The following is a 19747-nucleotide window of genomic DNA, read 5'->3' on the forward strand; positions in this document are numbered from 1 at the left end:
TTCAAGGAACACAGAGAAGCCCTATTACTGACGAGGAGGCTGCCCAGAGGTCTTGCCTTATTTCCACCTAATAATCAATGCTTACATGGTTAACCAGCACAGGACGTGAGCTAGGCCAGAGAAATCTTGTAAGGTAATGTGCCTGGGAGCAACCTTTTAGAATAAGGTTATTATAGACTGTTATTCAGTGAAATGCCTGAAAGGAACATGAACTTCCTGTAATAAACTTCCTCAGTAGTTGGTATTTGGACTGCGCCGCTTTGCCATTTCAGAAAATGGCTTTCTGCTAATGAGTTCTAGTTCACTGGGCCCTTCTGTCAGTTACCTGCTACAGAATCTGAGTCAGAAGTAACTACGACTCTCACCAAAATACAGACTTTTTATGTGGTATGTGTGTTTGTAACTTTAAAGTATACACAATACAAAATGATTAAGACACACAAAGAAGCAGAAAAATGTGACCCGTCATCAAGAGAAAAGAGTCAACAGAAGCAGATCTACAGATGACTCAGATATTAGAAATAACTGACAAGATCTTTATAAAATAACCATTCTAAGTGCAGAGATCCAATATGCCTGAGCCGTAGGAAATGCCTAATTGTGAGTGATTTAAAGAGTAGGTACGAAAATCTCACAGAGAAGTTAGGTATATACCTTGGTACAGGATAAGAGAAGCTGTAGAGCAGTTCTTCGACTGGTATTATCTTTGTACTGCTTCACTGAAGCATCACTTCAACAACTTAACAATAGAATTTTTATATTAAGACCAATTTCCCTTTGCCCAAAGTAACAAACCATTATTAAGAGTAATAAAAGAAAAAATGCAAGAATGATTTTACAGTATCTAAAAACTGAAGAGGTAGCATCCTCTCAGTATGAAGTGTGTACCCTTTTTTGATGCAAACATGAAGGGAGACAGACAATTTAACCAACATTTATTCAAGGCAACCACCATTTTGTTGTTGTTGTTGTTGTTGGCACTCCTACTGGAAATGTAGTTTTCTTTGGTACCAATTTACTGCTAGAGAGAGGAAACAGTTGGTTGACAGTCTCACCAAATGCAGATTACGGGCAACTGGGAGGATCTTCCTATGAATAGCTTTCACATACCTGAAAGCTCATCTAAACCACACCCGGTAATCATTTATCTGCTGGATACGATGACATATGCCCCCGGACAATAAAGAAAAATCTCAGCACAAATAGAAAGCTTCATATTATTTTCACTAAAATGGCCTGACCCACTAACCCACAGTATCAAGTTAGTTTCAAAGCTGGTTTCCAACCTACTAAGGATTCACTCTAGAACTCTTTAATATAAAATTATAAACCTGATTTTCACAAAAAGTTACCAAAAGCACCTTAAGAGTGACAGAACAGCAAGAAAAAAGTATTTACTCAGTGACTCAGTCAATTTTAAACAAGTCTGATACCCCACAAATATGATAGTTTGGAAGAACAACAATGCAGGTATGCATAACTAAAGACTGGATGCAAGGGCTAGAAGGAGCAAGAAGCCCTGGAGAATTCAAGGTAAAAAAGAAACACATTCTTATGTTTGTAAATGACGAGCTAAATCCAACCATGAGGCACCTGGGAAAGCTCCTCCTCCAGAGTTTACCTACCCACTTCAGTAGCACACGTTACCAGCCACCTCACCATCTCCCGTCGTCGCCAATTTAAGGTTGACAGTGTCATTCGCATAACCTGTAAAGACAAGGTAACAACAATGCAAAAGGAAACAATTCATCCCAAGGCATAAACTACGAGGAATATTCCCTACGACCAGAAGGATGAAGAGCCATATTTAGAGCAAAGTTCTGCATATCAATTTGAATTTGTTCATTCCTCCCCAGCCTAGGAGACAGAAGGCCTGCATTCTACTTCAGGGGGGCTGAGTGACCAGATGCAGCATCCTGGGCAAGTTGCTCAATTAATCACTTTTGTCATCTGCAAAATGAGAGGGCCAGACTGCAATATTAAGCACAGTCCAGGCCCTCTCCTCCTAAGCTTTGACAAATGCCACGGTTCTAGAATTCTGAGGCTTCTCAAGAACTTAATTCTGACTAGGAACCCTTCAGTTGGCAAAGAGGTATTTTAGAATAACCAATTACCATTAACCAATAACCTTCAATCTCTGGTTGCTCTTTTTCCCAGTGATCATGAAGATAACTCAGGTGTTTGGAAAGAAATCATTTTTGGCATCAATTGATTTTTTCACTTTCTAATAAGATCTCCAAATAAAATTATCTGTCTCTTCCTGCTTCCCCCACTCAGAACATCTGGGACATAACATGCCTAAAGCCTCAGAAGGGTGTTGTAGGATTCCTTCTTGGGTCCTAGAGAGAATAAGGCAGGGATTAAGTTCTCAGTAATCTGCCATTTATTAAAAAAAAGCCTGCCAGAATTCCAAATAACCAAAAAGTTCATTAATGGTTCTTTCTGTATCCTCCCTCTATGAGGTAATAATAACAAATATAAGCCAACTAGCACCAATTTATTTTTAAAAAGAAACTTCTAAAGTGTCATTGTGTAGCTTAAATGCAATCCCCTATACTCTCTGCTTGTACAGTACTGTGTAAGGGAAGTGTGCTTTCCCTATATAATCTAATTCTCAAACTCTATTAATCATCATAAGGAGAATCCATAACTTAAAAACATCTTATCAGGGCATTCTATTCCCCATACTTAAGGTAATTAGATAACAATTTCTTTCACCACTTTTAATGATGATTTTTTTTTTTTAAAGATTTTATTTATTTATTTATTTGACAGAGAAATCACAAGTAGATGGAGAGGCAGACAGAGAGAGAGAGAGAGAGAGGGAAGCAGGCTCCCCGCTGAGCAGAGAGCCCGATGCGGGACTCGATCCCAGGACTCTGAGATCATGACCTGAGCTGAAGGCAGCGGCTTAACCCACTGAGCCACCCAGGCACCCTAATGATGATTTTTTTAAAAAGCAAATGTTAAAAGAGAATTCCTTAGAAAAGTCAACATATAAACTTTTCAGTTCCTGGGTTTATACAGTAATTTTTTTTAAGAAACTATAAGGAAGCAAACATCTATCTGTATGACTAACTCAAAATGTCCTTGGTAAAACATCTAAGCAGGTCTCATGAAAGGTGAAAGTGGACCCTGGCCAATCACTCCTTTATCTAATATTCTTAGGGTTATAAAAAGGAGCTAGAAGTGCCCATCTATTATGAGAATGCAAACAACAACAACAAAAAAATCATACTTCCTCTACAACTTTAACCCCAACAACCAATTCTTTAGAGTACACGATAGTTTCACTTACATCTCTTACTAGCAATAATCTCCTCCATTTGCTAAAGGAGAAACAGTGATGTTAAGGCTAGAATTCAGATAATGACCCCCCTTTTTTGAAGGACAAAAACACGGCTTCTAAATGTATAGCCACTGCACCCAAGCAGCAGTCTGGTTTGACTGGGAGCGCCCCCAGAATCTAACAGCTCTGCGCACAGAGTCGTCACAGGGTTGTACTCAACTACCCAGCTGGGAACAAGCAGAGCTGGCACCTTTATTTAGCCATCCCTGGGGCCCCTGCAATGACCACCAGCCGCGTACCTGCAGGCCCAGTTCCAGAGACACTTTCAAAAGAGTGATGTCTGGCAAGCTGTCCATGAGAGTTGCTATTTTAAATGCATCTTGGGCAAGCTTGAAGATGTGGGATGAGGAGTGAATGTTTTTCTGGATGGATTCTAATACTGTTTCCAGCCTCCGAACATCGCCTGCAAGAAGGGAAAACCAAACCAAACCAAACATCAAACAACCATAACACACACACACACACACACACAGAGGAGGAAAAAAAGGAAACAAAACAAAACATAAAGCACAAGTTAATTTACCTGAAATGTTCACATGTGGCACAAATGTTACTACAACTAAGGGTCCCAGAGTTACTGAAATGCCTAAGAATCGCGGTTTCACAAAAAAGATACACCAAGACACACCCTTCACGACTAAAAGCACATATTAACCAGAACTAACATGAGACAGCAAAAAGCCCTCCTAGTTCCTATTACAAATTTTTGGTGAATATTTCTGGGAGAAAAAAAAAAGTAACCTAACATTTTAATCTGCTTCTGAACCTGAACCACCATTTCCATGGTATAGTAGCTAACCCTCAACTCCACCAGCACCAAGTTTAATGATGCAATTAAAGAGGAAAGTGTCAGGCTCGAGTAAGTAGCACCTGTTCCTCCCCATAAGCTAACATCTAAGGAAGAAGATCCCCTACAACTGGACATTGGCACCGCTACTGACAATTTAATAGAAAACATTATCCTTCAAAAAAAAGAAAAAAGGCAAACACAATAATCGTGAGGTCTCAGGACAATCCAGTACCTTTGGCTGCAGTCAGCATGGTGGATGCCAGCTCACACTGCTGGGATTCTATGTGGCTTAGCGTGAACCAACGAGGATACCGGTTGGGAACAACTGATGCAATATGGTGTGGGCGAGTGAGATCTCCCGTCGGAGCAGTAGATTCCAATACTAGTAACCTGTAATGAGAAGACAAGAGAGTTGGTTCCTAGTTATTCCTTGTCCAACCCCTTGGCCACAAGACCTGATCAGAAGGCAGAGAGTGGGTAGATGGTGGGAGAAACTGTTCAGGTCCTGGGTGCAGGAAGAGCTGGTACAGCTACTCTCTGCTATCTGGATGCCAAAGACACCTTGTTAATTGCTCAGTACTCAGACCTAAGAGATTTCTTTTCTTTAGCATCATTCAAGAAATGTAATATTCAAGAAAATTAAGATATGAACATTGAGAAAATCTGAAAAACTTGATGTGCATCTACTGTAAAAATTTTTAATTTTATCACACTCTTGAAAAAGTAAAAGTCAACAGAAACTCATAGGCAAGTGAACATTTAAGACTGAGATTACAACAGTCAGGGAATAGTGGATAGCTGAAATGGATAAGCTAGCTCATTAAAACACAAAATAAGGGAGAAGTTAAACAAAAATGACCTCCTTTCCATAGATTCATACTTCCTGCAGAGTTAGTTCCTTTTAACTTCAGGAATTTATAGTTCAAATACCTTGCATCAATCCTATCAAGAGATGATGAATGCCAATGATCCAAGTATTTGTCCTTTGACAGCCTTGCATAAATTCAGTGTTATCTCTGATTTCAATCAATCTATCTTTGATTAAGAATATGTCGGCAAATAAAGAACAATTACTGAAAACAGCACATGCTTGGTGATCTCTTCCAAACAGAAGTACTGAAGAGATTAGCAGAGTAGCTACAACTGCAGTGATTCCTTCACAATCACCAAAACACTAACACTGACTCAAGTATACCAGTGTTAGGGAATAAGAGCTAAGGACCAACAGGAATTAACAGGGTCAGGGTGTGACATTGGCCTTGGGGTCCCGCTCAAGAGCAGTTACTATTCTGGCAGGCCAAATGCCTCACTTTCTTTTCCTTTCATCTAGGGACAAAGAGATGTTAGCATTAAGGGGTAGCAAGGTAGGCAATTAATAAGAATTTTGGTAGAGTTACTTTAACTTTTCAAAAAAACCCAGAATGTTCCTATGTTCACCAGCAAATCTTTCCAGAGTTGCTGTAAACTAGTCAACAGCCCTGAGAAGATGAGAAAATGAGTGCTAAAAACATCGTTTTCCAGCTCCCCCACCCTTCTACCACTTCCAGAAAGACTAAGAAGCAAGTAGGCTACAGGTCTCTTTTCTTGCCTGTTTCCCTGGTGCCTTAAGATGCTCTAGTAGGTCCTACTACCTCCCTTCCACAGAAGGGCTTTAACAGAAGTAGCGGCAAGTAGAAGAAAAGAGATAGAAAATAATCCCCCAGTGCCCCACTAGTATCCTCCATAAACAAACTGCCTTGGCAGCAACCAAGGACAAACATAAATGAGTTTCTGAATGTTAGGAAAGCAAGCCTTTCCACCTGACAGATCCCTTCCCATTAGCCAGAATCACAGAGAAACCTTATCACATTTTACCCTTCAACTTCACAGCGGTCATAGCAATAGCATCTGGTGGCAACATAACATTAGCATTCTTCTCTTTGCAGCAGGAACAAAATTCTTAAGATTTAAGAAGTATAGAGCTGAGCATCTGTCTTCGTCTGACAACTTCTATTTCAGCTTCCAAAAATGGGAATAGGGACTTATTTACAAAGCTGTGCTCTAAAATAAAAACCAAGGGGCATAAAGTAATTTAGTGGGTGTGTTTGGGGGGTGATTTTTACTTATGATAGCTATTAATTAAAAACAGATGAGAATTTCACAAGGTTTCTCTGATAGGTTAATGAGATTTATTTCATGGTGCCAAGGGAAGAATGCCAAGTTAAAGGATGTAAGCTTCAATACATACTGACACACACACAGGTACACATACACATAAACACACACACACACACCCAGGAGCTGCATAAAAAAGAGGCCCCCTGAAAAATAAAAACTATCTTCATACAGACAAGAATTTCTTTTGAATCCCCTACATTGGTTACAGACAGAGAATCTTTGGTGAAAAGATTCTATAGTATGGGATCAAACTATTCTCCAACACCTCAAACTCTTGAGTGTGTACACAGTTTGTCTTTGGTGACTATAACTGGGTCTAGTGTGCACTTTCACAAAGAAGTGTTTTAATTTAAAAAAACAAAACAAAATCTCAAGTTTTAAGAAAGGTGGGTATGTGTTTCAGGGCCTTAAGGTTTAATAGGCAACATATAAGAGTGAAAAATACAACCCTAAATTCATTAAAAAATATTCACCTAGACAAATTCATGATAAAAATATTGGGTAAACAGACTTTAAAAAGGAAAGTGAAAACAGAAAGGTCAATGGCAGAGAACAACATAATCTAATTATTACTACTGTAAAAAAAGGGCTGGACCAAGCAGTCAGAGTGAGGAGAGCAGGTCCTAGAAGATGCCTAACTGGGAAGCATTCAACCCGAGCCACACCCCCATCTTTCCTCATCCTCCAGTTGAGCACAGACGTATTTCGGTGGTACTATAGCCTTCCTGCACTAATGATGGCATGTGGAATTAACACAGGTGGGAGGGGCTCCCTCAGTTATTACATTCAGGCAAGTATGCTTATTATTTACCACTGTTCCAAAAATCTAATTTCAAAACAATCAACTATTCAGGAAGCTTTCAACCAGTGCTCCCTTATGGTTAAACTTAGCCTAAAATTGTTCTCTAACTCCCAAATGCTAGCTTCCAGAGAAATAAGGAAAAAGCCACCGAGAGCACAAGTACGAAGCAGTCTAGGATACAATTCTTCCTTTACTGTAAAACAAAAGCCAAACAAACCAACAAACCACCATCACAACAATCCAAGAAGCATGGCTTCTTTAGCTTTTCTGCTGCCTACAAGAAATATGAATGAACGAGAAGTCAGTGAACAGCCATTTTTCCCCGTGGGGAATCTGGATCGCCTCTGCCCAGCCGGGCTGTGAATACGTACCGCATCGCTCTCAGTGCAATTTTGTATGCCAATTCAGCATCATGAGGTAGGAGAGAGGTGAAGAGATACTTGGCAAATGTGTGCATTGGAACGCTCTCCCGATGGATTATTTCGCCTAAACCACTATATGGTCCGGCTGTGGGAAGAGAGCATACACATTTTACATTCCTAAAAAAGGAACTAATAAGACTTCTTGTAAAGTATATTTTCATAAAATTTTTATGTAAAATTATAACATATACAAACTAATCTAGTTAAGAATGTAATCAAAGTGACATAGTAGAAAGAAATACAATTCTTAGTAAAAAATGATTCTACAGGGTATAGTATGCAATATCAAATTCACCTCCGGACCAGTCCCCCAACTAACTATACCATAGCTAAAATGAGACTCATAGAACTAGGGGGCAGAGCTTTTTCACATTATAACTGCTTCAGAGAAAAAACCCTCGAAGCATACAAAATCTCACAGAATTCAAGAAACAACCTTTCTCAATGTGGAACATCTGAGCATCCGGACTTTCAAATGCACAGGTGACTCTGCAGATTAACTTGGAAGCTGCCCCTGGACCCAATCAGTCTTATGGGCACAGACAAGCCGGGTTTCCAGAAAAAAGAGTACTCTGCCTCAGGAGAGGAATCTGAATCACAAATCCCAATACAAAGACTTTAAACACTTTTGCTTCTAATAAGCAGAAATAGATATTAATTCTCAGGAAGTGATTATTAATAAAAGAATAGTCAGTAACGCATTTGATACTCACCATAGGCATAAGAAAAAAAAAAGTTAAAGTAACTGGAAATCTACCACTTTGGGGGCTCCAAAAGACCAATTTCAAAAGCAAAATTATATTTAAGCTGTCAAAATTCATTTCTTAGTAAGTTATGACAGGCATGGTGGCAGAACTAACTTCCCCTGTGTGCTCTCTGAATGCTGTCCCTAAGAAAGGTGATACTGAATTTTAAAATACATTTTGAAAGGAAACCACAGTGGTTAGTTCAACTACTTTCCACTTAAGTACTTTGAGGTTTAGTTACTGTAAAGTGTTTAATAAATTAGTTTCCATGTCACCTTTGGGTAACATCTGTTTCATGATTTCTAGAATTATGAACCATGACACTACTGCTCAAAGGACATAATACATTTGTTTTCCATGAGACAAATCAGTCTGGCAAAGAGTTTAGAATGCAAGAAATGGCAGTTCAGAAGAAATGCTGAGAGGAGTTACTGAATGGGGCACTGGGTAGAAGCATGACACATTCTACATCATTTTAACAGAGATTATATTAACATTTCATTATTTTATTGTTTAGTATTCTTAACTGCTCATTAAGTATTTTGAAAATTATATTTTCATAAAATTTTATTTTTTACCTAGGCAAACTAAAATCCATCCTAGATTTCTAATTTTACTAAATCTATTACCCTTCTTCTTGTCGTTTAAGACATTCAAAAACGTTTTAGTGACCCAAAAGTCTTCCAAAGTTGATACAGCATTATAGCTCTGCCTTTAGCCAAATTTTTAAATCATTATTATTATGGACTGAGTGTTTATATTCCCCACCCCAATTCATATGCTGAAGACCCAACTCCTAAAAGTGACTGTACTTGGAGATAGGGCCTTTACGCAGAGGTAATGAACAGGTTACTTGAGTTCACAGGGTGTGGCCCTGATCCAACAGGATTAGTGCCCTTACAAGAACAGACACCAGAGAGCTCTCTTGCTCTCTCTCCTCCTTTGCCTTGGGAGGGCACAAGAATTAGACAGACATTTATAAAACAGGAAGAGAGGGCTTACCAGAAATTTAACTGATATGCATTTTGACCCTGGACTTCCCAGCCTCCAGAACTATGAGATATTTCCATTGTTTAAGCCACCCACTGCTGCAGTATTTTGTGATGCCAGCTTGGGCAGACTAAAACACTAACTCTTACTTTATTGAAGGCATCATTGCAAGGCCACTTATTTTACTGAAGGCCTCCTAGCAAACTTGCAAATTATCCACTTCATTTCTCCTCCATTTCCTTTCAGTGTTTCCCTTAAATCATCAAGTTACCTTTTCTTGCTATGCAAAACCAACCAACCAACCGACCCAGGATGCATAATCAACACCTATTGTTATGATACCTTCTAACCAGAAATATACTCAGTCAGGTATCACAGAATTATTTATATATTAATAATGACTGTAATCCCTAAACTCCCAGAAATGCTTTACCAATATACTAATTGATCCAATATGCCAGTATCTTAGTGTGGTCAAGAGTGATTAACACACAGCAACAATACAGGGTTACTGCTTTTTCTTTTTAGAAAACATCAGCATCTTGTATTTCAGAATAGTTACTGTCTGCTCCCTGCTGGAAATTTCCAGAGTGTAAAAACATGAAGAACTTGGTGCCCCAGTGTAGTCAACTCAGTCAGGAAGTGCTTATTTTCAGGAGTTTATAGAAATGGTCCCTCAGTCTCCCCTTGGACTGCTTCCTGCCCTGCATCACCCACTTTCTACAACCCTAGCAGGATTCAGGAAAGGAAAGGAAAAGAGGCTATGATGAGTCAAAGAGCACTCCATATAAGGCACAGTTCCTTGAAAAAATGTCTAACAGGGAGAGACGCACTAATCAAAAACTAAGAAAAAGTTTTAAAATATTCACGAATAACGAACATGGAGACATTCAAAAAGGCAAATGATAAACAGGTATCAGACACCAACAACTCTAAAAACCACAAATACTCTTCCTGTCCTTCAGTATAACAGAAATCAAAAGTTGTTTACAAAAAGCCAGTGAAAGCATTAAGAATTTGTGGCTAATGATAGTGCTTATATCAAAAGGAATTATATAGGAGGAAACTAAAACAGTAATGAAAGAATGAAGATCACTTGAAATTTGCCAAGAAAGGCTTTCTTTATCCTTAGAAGAAAAAAAAAGGTAAGGTGAGGGCTTCAAAAAATGAATATCAGAAATCTTACCAAAATTAAACATGACATTAAGAACATTTTCCCTTTAATTTTTTAATTTTGTTTTAAGAACATCTTCCCTTTAAAATGCACTTCTAAAACATATAAATGTATAATACATTTGATGAAAATGTTTTCTTTCAAAGAGATCTTTAGCTCTGGACAAATAAAAGAGGTTGTGAAATGTTACTTTTTCTCTACATCCCTTCCCCATATTGCAACAATTCAGAATATAAGATGAAGACACCATGCTTTATTAACCTATCAATCACAGAGAATCCCACAATACTAACACCCACATACTGAAGAGACAGAAGCAAATTTACCAATTAGGCATCACCTAAATTTGTGTTAAAGATTAGGCTATTATGCTCATTACACTTATTCTTTTCCAGAAACAAACAAACAAACAAACAAACAAAAACAGAGACAAAACAAAACACTTTTTAAAAATAACGCTAACCAAAATTTCTTAGGCCATTCAGCTCTTGACCTTATAAAAGGAAGAAAGTTAGACTTTGCCTTGGAGAGTCCACGAAACTTTGAACTTGGCGAATCTATGCCTAATGAATTCTCTGAAATTAATTAGTACAGTGGAAATTCATTCCTGCAGCTTCTAGTCCTTTGCTAGCATGTGCAAATGGCATATTCAAAACCCAGATGTCATGTAACAGTCCAAATAATACTTCAGAGGAATGCCAACAAGTTTCCATTTCATTCAATTGATCATGCAAATAGGTACATGGCTACCAGCAACAACTCACTAAATATCAAACTTATCTGAGTAACAGCACAAACTAAATGACAACAGTCCTTTTCAAAGTTTGTGGCATTAAATGGGGCTCATTTCTAATAGGCTGCCTTACACGACCACTTAAATCAAATGACAAACATCTGAACATCTATACCTTTGGACTAAGTGGTATTATTTTTTGGATAGTAAACATTTCTATGACACTCAGAGAGCATACCATCAGAATAACTACCATACTGAATCCATTCAGGCAATAGTTCCAACATAAGAAAGCTTCACGTCTTAATAAAATTGGCAGAACAAGTGGAAAACTTCTTTATCACACTACCTTCTAATAGGAAGACTGCTTGCTTGCGAAAAATTTTCACCAGTGTGTCATCCAATTCAATTTCCTGAAGCTTGGAAATGAGTTGCTCCTCATTCCGGCAAACCTTCTCTTGTGTGTACAACCCATCAGGCATGATACGCTGCTGTCCCAGCCCAACCAGGGCTACTTCCACAGCTAATGTTAAATAGGATTCCCCTTCCTCTAAGAATTTGTGTGCAGGGAGATGTTGGTATTCCAGAGACTTGCACTGTCCCATATTCTCTGTAAAATGTCACAAATGAAACCAGAGTTCAGATACAATACTTTTGCAGGTACTGATAGGTACGAATATTTATTTTACCCAGTACTGAAACATGAATTATTTGAGAACTAGGTAACAGCTTTCTAGGATCCTTTAAAACATGACCATGAATGACCAGATATGTTTTGGGGGAATAGACTATTACAAATATTTTTCTCCCAATGAAAATCAATCACCAACACCCCTACAAATCTAAGAAGAAATAGTAAGAATATTTTTTTTAAAAAAGATTTTATTTATTTATTTGACAGAGAGAGATCACAAGTAGGCAGAGAGGCAGGCAGAGAGAGGAGGAAGCAGACTCCCTGCTGAGCAGAGAGCCCGACGCGGGACTCGATCCCAGGACCCTGAGATCATGACCCGAGCTGAAGGCAGCGGCTTAACCCATTGAGCCACCCAGGCGCCCCAATAGTAAGAATATTTAAGAGTGAAAAAAGACTTTAAACAAGAGCAAAATTACATAATGACTACAATAGTTACCAACTCTTTAAAGCATGGCATTAAAAAAAAGTTTCCAAACTGTTATCACAATGTTGAAATTTAATGAGAAAAGTAGAGAACACAACAACGTAACCCAGTTTCAAGGTCCTTTCTGTTACCAAAGAGCCATCAGTTACCAAAAGAGGAAGGACTCTTTGGACATTCTCTTATCTCTGTTGAAGTATTTCTCTTAGAAATGTTAACAAACTTCAACCAGCAAACTCCCAAGGAAAGGGATCAGAGTCATACCTTTCACAGTCCTGACAGAGTCTGGGGCACCAATAACCCATGAAGGCAAACACCACAGAAGAAATTATGGAGGCGCCATATAATTAACCCTCTGAGTTCATCTGGGCATGAAAGCAGCTGAGGGACAACCCTTCCTGCCTCCCACACCTCTGTCCACAGCCCACACGTAGTCATTTTAGGGATGATGCTTAAGTCTCAAGAGGCAGAGAGAAATTTCAAAACACTGCTTTATAGGAATGTGTGATGTCAAACACTTTTAATGACATTAGATAGTTCTCTTAAAGTAGACTACAATGCATTTAAGTGACAAGTAACTTCTAATGCAGACAAATTTCTAGTTCTAAATGCTATGATACACATCTTTATTTTAAATCATGATGCTGGAAAACAGGGATAAATGCAGATAATTCTTAGATCCAGAATCACTGGCTAAAAGAAAATAAGTTTTTAAGATTATTTATTTATTTGAGAGAGGGAGTGAGTGAGTTAGAGAGAAAGCATGAGCAGGGGGAAGGGTAGAGAGAAAAGCAGGCTTCAACTGAGCAGAGAGCTGGATGCCAGGTTCCATGCCAGGACCTTGGGATCATGATCTGAGCTGAAGGCAGACGCTTAATCAACTGGGCTACCCAGGTGCTCAATATCTTAAAGTTTCTTTTTTTTTTTTTTACTTTTTAAAAAGATTTTATTTATTTATTTGACAGAGATCACAAGTAGGCAGAGAGGCAGGCAGAGAGGCAGGCAGAGAGAGAGGGGAGAAGCAGGCTCCCTGCTGAGCAGAGAGCCCAAGGCGAGGCTTGATCCCAGGACCCTGAGGATCATGACCTGAGCCGAAGGCAGAGGCTTAACCCACTGAGCCACCCAGGCATCCCAGTATCTTTAAGGTTCTTAACAAACGTTGCCAACTGTCAATTCTAAGACTTTCCCTGTTTGTAAAGCCTTCCACAAAAGCATGCTTTCCTTGCTCTCTTGCTAACTTTAAGTACTATTAACCCTATGGATTCATTAAACAAACTGTGACCAAAACAATGACCAATGACACTCAGGCTAAGGGAGAAAACCACATGAGGGAGAGAATGCCACTAGTGTTACCTGTAAAATCAGAGAACCCAGAGAAGTTTTCATCATCAATTCGGCAGGCTTCCATGAGGCTGCTGAAAAGAGTGCCCACAGGGTCCAGGGGGTGTCCAACCCAGCCTTCAAGATTGGTTATCGAGGTGATGCTTTTATGGGGTAGCTCTGTGTAAGAAAAGGGAATTGAGAGATGGAAACAAGTAGAGGAAGAGGGGCTTTACCACTTAATAGTGGCATCCTAACAAATTAGTACTGAATTCAATTGGCAATTCCTCTTTAACTAAAAAGAACAAAGATACACATAATCCCCAACATGTTACCTACTTTGTGTTCATAGAGGTTATCTGTAAATCGGTATAAATGGTGTCAACTTTCTAGGATGGTCCCCTAACATCAATTTATGTGTCCAAGGTACTGGGTGAACATTACTACTTATACTATTAAATGATGTTGCATGAGGACAAATGAGTTCCAAATTTTCACCTGAGAAGTGAGGAACAACTCTCCTTACTTCCCCAAGAGAGGCATTAGAGAAGATTTTGAAGTCCCCCTGGAATGATCACTGGCTAATTATATTAAGAAGATTACCCTCAGAGTCCATGTTCAGTGGGTCATCTATACTGGAGACTAGAGGGGAGTGGTAAGCTGGTCCAAGCTGGACCCCTCTATGGGTATCATTAAAGTACTCTCCTTGCATCTACAAAGGCCTCATTATCACGGCTCTGTATGCCATTTAAGAGAGGCCCTTTGCCACAAAGAACTATAGCAGAAAGTAACATATAATTTAGATGAAACGTATCCTTTTTCATTTTCTTCACAGAATGGTAGCACTTTCAAGTTCTTAAGTTAAATTACAGAGTTCTGAGAAAAAAAGCTGTAAATATTTTAAGATACGTTCCTTGTAAAGAATGCAGTATTTTACATCCAAATGTTTACTAAAGTAATAAATAACAGTAGCCCCTTCTTAAAGAAAATATAATGAAATCTGTATACAATATAAAATATCCAAGTCAAAAACTGACTTTTACAAATCGCTAAAGAACCATTCCATGAATCCAATATTGCTTTAGAGGTCTTCTGGTTTTGGACTATCAACTATCAGTACATGAAAATGAGGAATTGCCTGGCACAAACTATTAAAATTTAAAGGTTGGGTCCTATATTCCTTGAAAGGGTCTTTCCCTTTGGTTTCTGTCACTGGCTTTCACATACAAAACCAGTATGAAAAAAGAAAACGAGTATTACTCTCAGAACAACAAAACATGTATGTTTAATGGAGGGCGGGGGGAGGAAACGTGTGTGTAAAGTCATGTGATATAAGGAAGTGTTGTACTTACACAAATAAATCTATTTTCAAGTGATGGAAACGAGAGAGAAAATTTTATAAAGTATTTCCTCTATTTTCCTTCCACACAAAAATTAGTGAAAGCAACACGGAAATAAGGGAAATAAATTTTTAAAAAGGAGAACAATTTCTTTTCAGAATCAAGAAACTAAGTGAACTAAGAGAAAGACAAATACCATATGATCTCTCCTATATGTGGAATCTGAAAAAAAATATCCAAGCTCCTAGACACAGAGAACAGACTGGTAGTTGCCAGAGGCAGTGGTGGATATGAGTGAAAGGGGGAAAGGTAAAAACTTGTACTTATACAATGAGCAAATCATGGCAACGTAATAAGGTATAGCATGACAACCATAGCTAATAATGCTGTGTTACATAGATGGAAGTTGCTAAGAGTAAATCTCAAAAGTTGTCGTCACAAGAAAAAAATGTGGAACTCTATATGGTGACAGATATTAACTAGATTTACTGTGGTGATCATTTTTATATCAAATCATTATATTGCATAACTCAACGAATATGATTTTATGTCAAATATATCTCAACAACAGTAAAACCTGACATATTATGCCAAATAGTACTGAAAATGTATAAGGTATATATTTGCTAATCTCGACCACATAGCAAATAAATATCATGGCAATTTGGAATTATAACAGCAATGAAAAACCTATTCTTTAAATATGGACCCAAAAAAAGAGAGAGAAAGATACAGGTATAGAGATGCAATCATAGTAATAACTTAAGAATAGTCTGAAATAAGTTTTCACTGCTCACAGGATAAAAAGGAGAAATGGGTCTAAGAGTGGTTTCAAAGGTAAGTAAAAGAGTCTAACTTAACATATATTCTAACTTACCTACACAAACTAACATTTTTACACTTTCCATTTCTTAGATATTGCAACATTTTTATTAAATTCAGTTTAAAAACACTTCTAACACAAGCTTATAATATGATATTTTAATCTAATAACCATCATAACCTATCTTTAATTTTACAGTATAAAAAGTACCTCACTCTCTCTTAGCCTGAAAATTACTTACTATCCTTTAGTGTTTGGGAAGAGGAGGCTGTTTCAGAAAAAATTTCCAAACGTCCAAGCAATATATTTTGCAAACACATCTCGTAATCAGTTACGTTATGAAGAACATGAAGAAATGGACAAAACAGTGATCACTAGGGATATTACATTCCAATTCCATCTAAGCTCCCCTTTTTTGGTGTAAATTTTTAACTCTAAAAAATTTTCCTTCATCATATAAATGATAATGTTAGTTCACATTTATAATAAGTTTGAAATAGATAGTATTAAAGGTTGTATCAAAAGCTTACTTTAACCTTCAGCTTATTTCAACAACTTTTGATAAATTTTAGCTGTATCCTTGGTGTGTGCATAATCACAATAGGATTAAAAACCAAAACATGACTCAAAAAATCCCCCAGCAACTAAAGTATCTCTCCGAATAAGAAATAAAACTCCAGTTTGAAAAAACAAACCTAATCAAAGAAACATAAAAAGATTTATACCTATAGAAGGAACAAGAAGTACATTGATTAATTGATTAATCAGAAAAAGCATATAGACAATTTTTTCTGGTCGGGGCCTTATGCATGTTAACGTAACTCTCTGCAATTGCTATTGCTCAGCAATACTTATTTAAAATTTAAAAGATTAATAGTAAACTAAAATAAAGCGAACTTAAAATGTGTTGTCAGTTGGCAGCTCATCAAACTGTTATTTATAGAATTTTAAAAATCCAGGAGTTTTGACCACTTAAAATAAAGACCATATCCTAAAGTGCAAATTGTTACAGGTAAAAAGTTTTAGAGTGCTTACACGCCGTGCCAGACTCTTTTAAGAGCATTATAGGAATTAACTAATTTAATTTCCTCAACAACTCTTAAGAGACAGGTCTACTAAGCCCTAGTCCACAGATGAGGAATCTCAATCACAGGAGCTCAAATCACTGCCTAAGGTCTCCCACCTGAGACCTACAGCTAGGATTCAAACATAGACAGTCTGCCCCCAGACTCCTCACTGTTAGAATTAAGACGCACTTTCACTAAAGAAGATATCTGGCCAACCAGCATTTTCAGTAATTCAGACACACTAAATAATTACTTGGGGGGAAAAAAAGATTTTTTAAAAATCATGTAATTTTTAAAATTAATCAGTTATTTTTTTTAATTAACTAACCCAAGAAATGTTTTTAAAAATCTTATTTCTTACAACATTCAACCAGGAAAAATGTGCCTAAAATTTCTCACAGACTAGCTATTAAATATTTCCAATGAGTGGCAGGAAATGTCATCTTCATTGCTCTAATTTCAGAAGCACTCTCACTCAAGAGACGACAAAATCTAGTCATGTCATCACCAAGAATCCCATTCCAATGAAAACAAACTCCTTCCCATTCACCTTTTTTTTGAGTTCGGAACGTTTCCAACTGCTTCTGTTGCTGTCGTCTTAACGTGTTAACAATAGCTATTGCTAATCTCAGTGCTTCTCTGGGGTACCCATGAGAACGTAACGCGTCCACTCTTGCACAAGCTGTAGGAACATGTTCTAAAACAAAAAGTTAAGGGCAGAAAGTTGCCATCGTCAGATATATCTACAAAAACAGCACTTAAACAGTAAGATGTTTCCCCCCAAAATACTATTCAAAAGACATAAGAAACCATTTCTGAACTTGGATTTGAATGAAACACTCAGCTCCTACTGCCAAGCATTCATCCATCTCCCACTGAATCCTTTGACTCTCCACCTCCCACTCCAATAATGCTATAGAAACGAAACAAAGAAGTAAGTCATGGAAATGTCTTTCCGGTTTGGCCACTTACCATGCCAGAGGGGCCACCCGCGGGAGTCAAAGAGGGAGTTTTCAGTGTCGTCATGGTAACAGTAGTTGGTGTATAGGTCACTGCTGATAATGTGCTGCAAGTGGCTATCCTGCCAGTGGAGATCGCACGCCTCGATGGCTCGGGTGAACACTGTCCGATGTGGCCTGTTCGACGAATCTGTTTTTTCCACAATTCAGAAAGCCATGTCAGCTACTATTCACGTGTGAATCCCTCAGTCATACCATTGTGTGGCCAGATGTTCATGAACACACTCACACACACTGTCCTGCACCCCCTAAGCAGAAGGATGAAGGGGGAATACTCTCACGTCCTAAGTACTAGGAGGCAAGTCAGCCCAAAGAGCCACCATCCACTCACTTGTTTTTATCAAACACACACACTCTGCAGCCATCAAAGCTAAGGTTAAAGGCATCCTGCAAAAAGAAGTGTCAAGTCTAGTTTCCATGCCAAATACACTCGGAGGAGGCACTCGGTACAAAAATCACATGAAAACTCACTGCTCCCCACTTCTGAGGTGCTGTGGTGGGCTGCCCTGATGGGATCAACAGCTCTCACAAACACTATGCAAGAGATGTGACACCAGCCATGGAACCTTTCAGGAAGATGCAATCAGCCTTTAAAGATATGCAGAAGGGTTGTGCTTTTGGTTGTATTTTTTAACTATATTGTGCGGTTTTGCACAATTAAAACTATTATGCTTCTTGGGATATAATAATTAAATGCCACTTTATATCCCAAAGGGCATAAATGCATATATTTAACATTTCACAAAGCCACACAACATAGCTACAAAACAAACCAGCGCACTTACCTTGCCCCTACAGGCTGCCTCCTGACTCCTGTGCAGGTTCCATGACTGGTGTGATGTCCCCAGCATAGTGTATGCCGGGGCATCACAAAAGAGCAGAAGCATACACTCCGAAGAGGATTCAAGTTTCTGGACCTGACGGAGAAAAGAAATGTTTGGGGAATAAAGAATATTCTCATCCCAACTCCTGGGAATACTCAGTCCCTCTGGATAACATGGTTCAAATTCTATAATTGCAATCCCACCCTGTGGGTCCCCGCTCCAGACTTACCTTCAACTGTGGCACAAACCATAGCGAGTCTCCACTGAAAATCAGGGTTACAAACTATGCTTATGTATATGTATTTTACTTAGCTCAAGTATCAGCCCTCACTGTACTGAGACTTAACTCGGTGAGAAGGAAACTGCAACTTTGGCTAAGCAAAAAGAGGGAATCTTGAAAACCGAAACACAGCCATCTAGCACACTCATCTAGCACAACTCCCCTATTCTGCTGATTGAGCCGAAAACCAAGAGAAGTGACGGGACTGGCAAGGTCACATGGCCAGGCATGGCAGTCAAGATCAAAACCCAAATATCCACACTCTGAATTCAGGAATTTCAGCTGTTGTGCAAGGCTTCTGAGGGGTCTTTAACAGAGAGACACATTACGTCAGCTTGGTTTCAGGTCAACTTAGATATCTGTATTTGAATGTGAAACATATCAAAATGTATGATGACATAATTTGAGAGGCATAATACTGACAGTATCTGATACAGCCCTGCCCAGTGCACAGATGCTCACCTTGCAAACAGGAAGAAGGGGCCCCATATTTAAGGGCCTCTGAACCTATCAGGGCTTTTTGCTGAGCAAGATAGAGACAGCCCTATCCAACAAATAATTGGTCCCGTGACCTCTGTCATTTGGTTAAATATTCCTAAGTCCAAATTTTATACATTTTAAGTGGCTCTGTCATTTCACTATTTTTATTTAACTCTAATCATAGAAACAGAATTTAAAACTAGAAGGAGACTTAAAAAAAAGAAATTTAGTATTCTGCATGTATTAAAAAATTAAGAGTTCTACTTCTCAATTGGCTTACTGTAGTATCAATAATAAAATTAAGTTGTAGAGTATG

General features: G+C 38.4%; 1 protein-coding gene across 1 annotated transcript in view; it reads right to left on the reverse strand.

The window, feature by feature from the left end:
* The window catches only part of ZSWIM6 (zinc finger SWIM-type containing 6), a 196013-nt gene that overhangs the window by 2783 nt on the left and 173483 nt on the right, over window positions 1–19747 (reverse strand). The window contains exons 6-13 of the mRNA XM_082725879.1: window positions 17801–17977; window positions 17379–17525; window positions 13632–13778; window positions 11513–11773; window positions 7470–7605; window positions 4372–4529; window positions 3589–3752; window positions 1626–1707 (exon numbers count right to left, since the gene is read on the reverse strand). Of these exons, the coding sequence (XP_082582005.1) occupies window positions 1626–1707; window positions 3589–3752; window positions 4372–4529; window positions 7470–7605; window positions 11513–11773; window positions 13632–13778; window positions 17379–17525; window positions 17801–17977 (1272 nt within the window). The remainder of the gene's footprint in view (window positions 1–1625; window positions 1708–3588; window positions 3753–4371; window positions 4530–7469; window positions 7606–11512; window positions 11774–13631; window positions 13779–17378; window positions 17526–17800; window positions 17978–19747) is intronic.

This window comes from Mustela nivalis (assembly GCF_964662115.1).
Source record: "Mustela nivalis genome assembly, chromosome: 3".
Taxonomy (NCBI): domain Eukaryota; kingdom Metazoa; phylum Chordata; class Mammalia; order Carnivora; family Mustelidae; genus Mustela; species Mustela nivalis.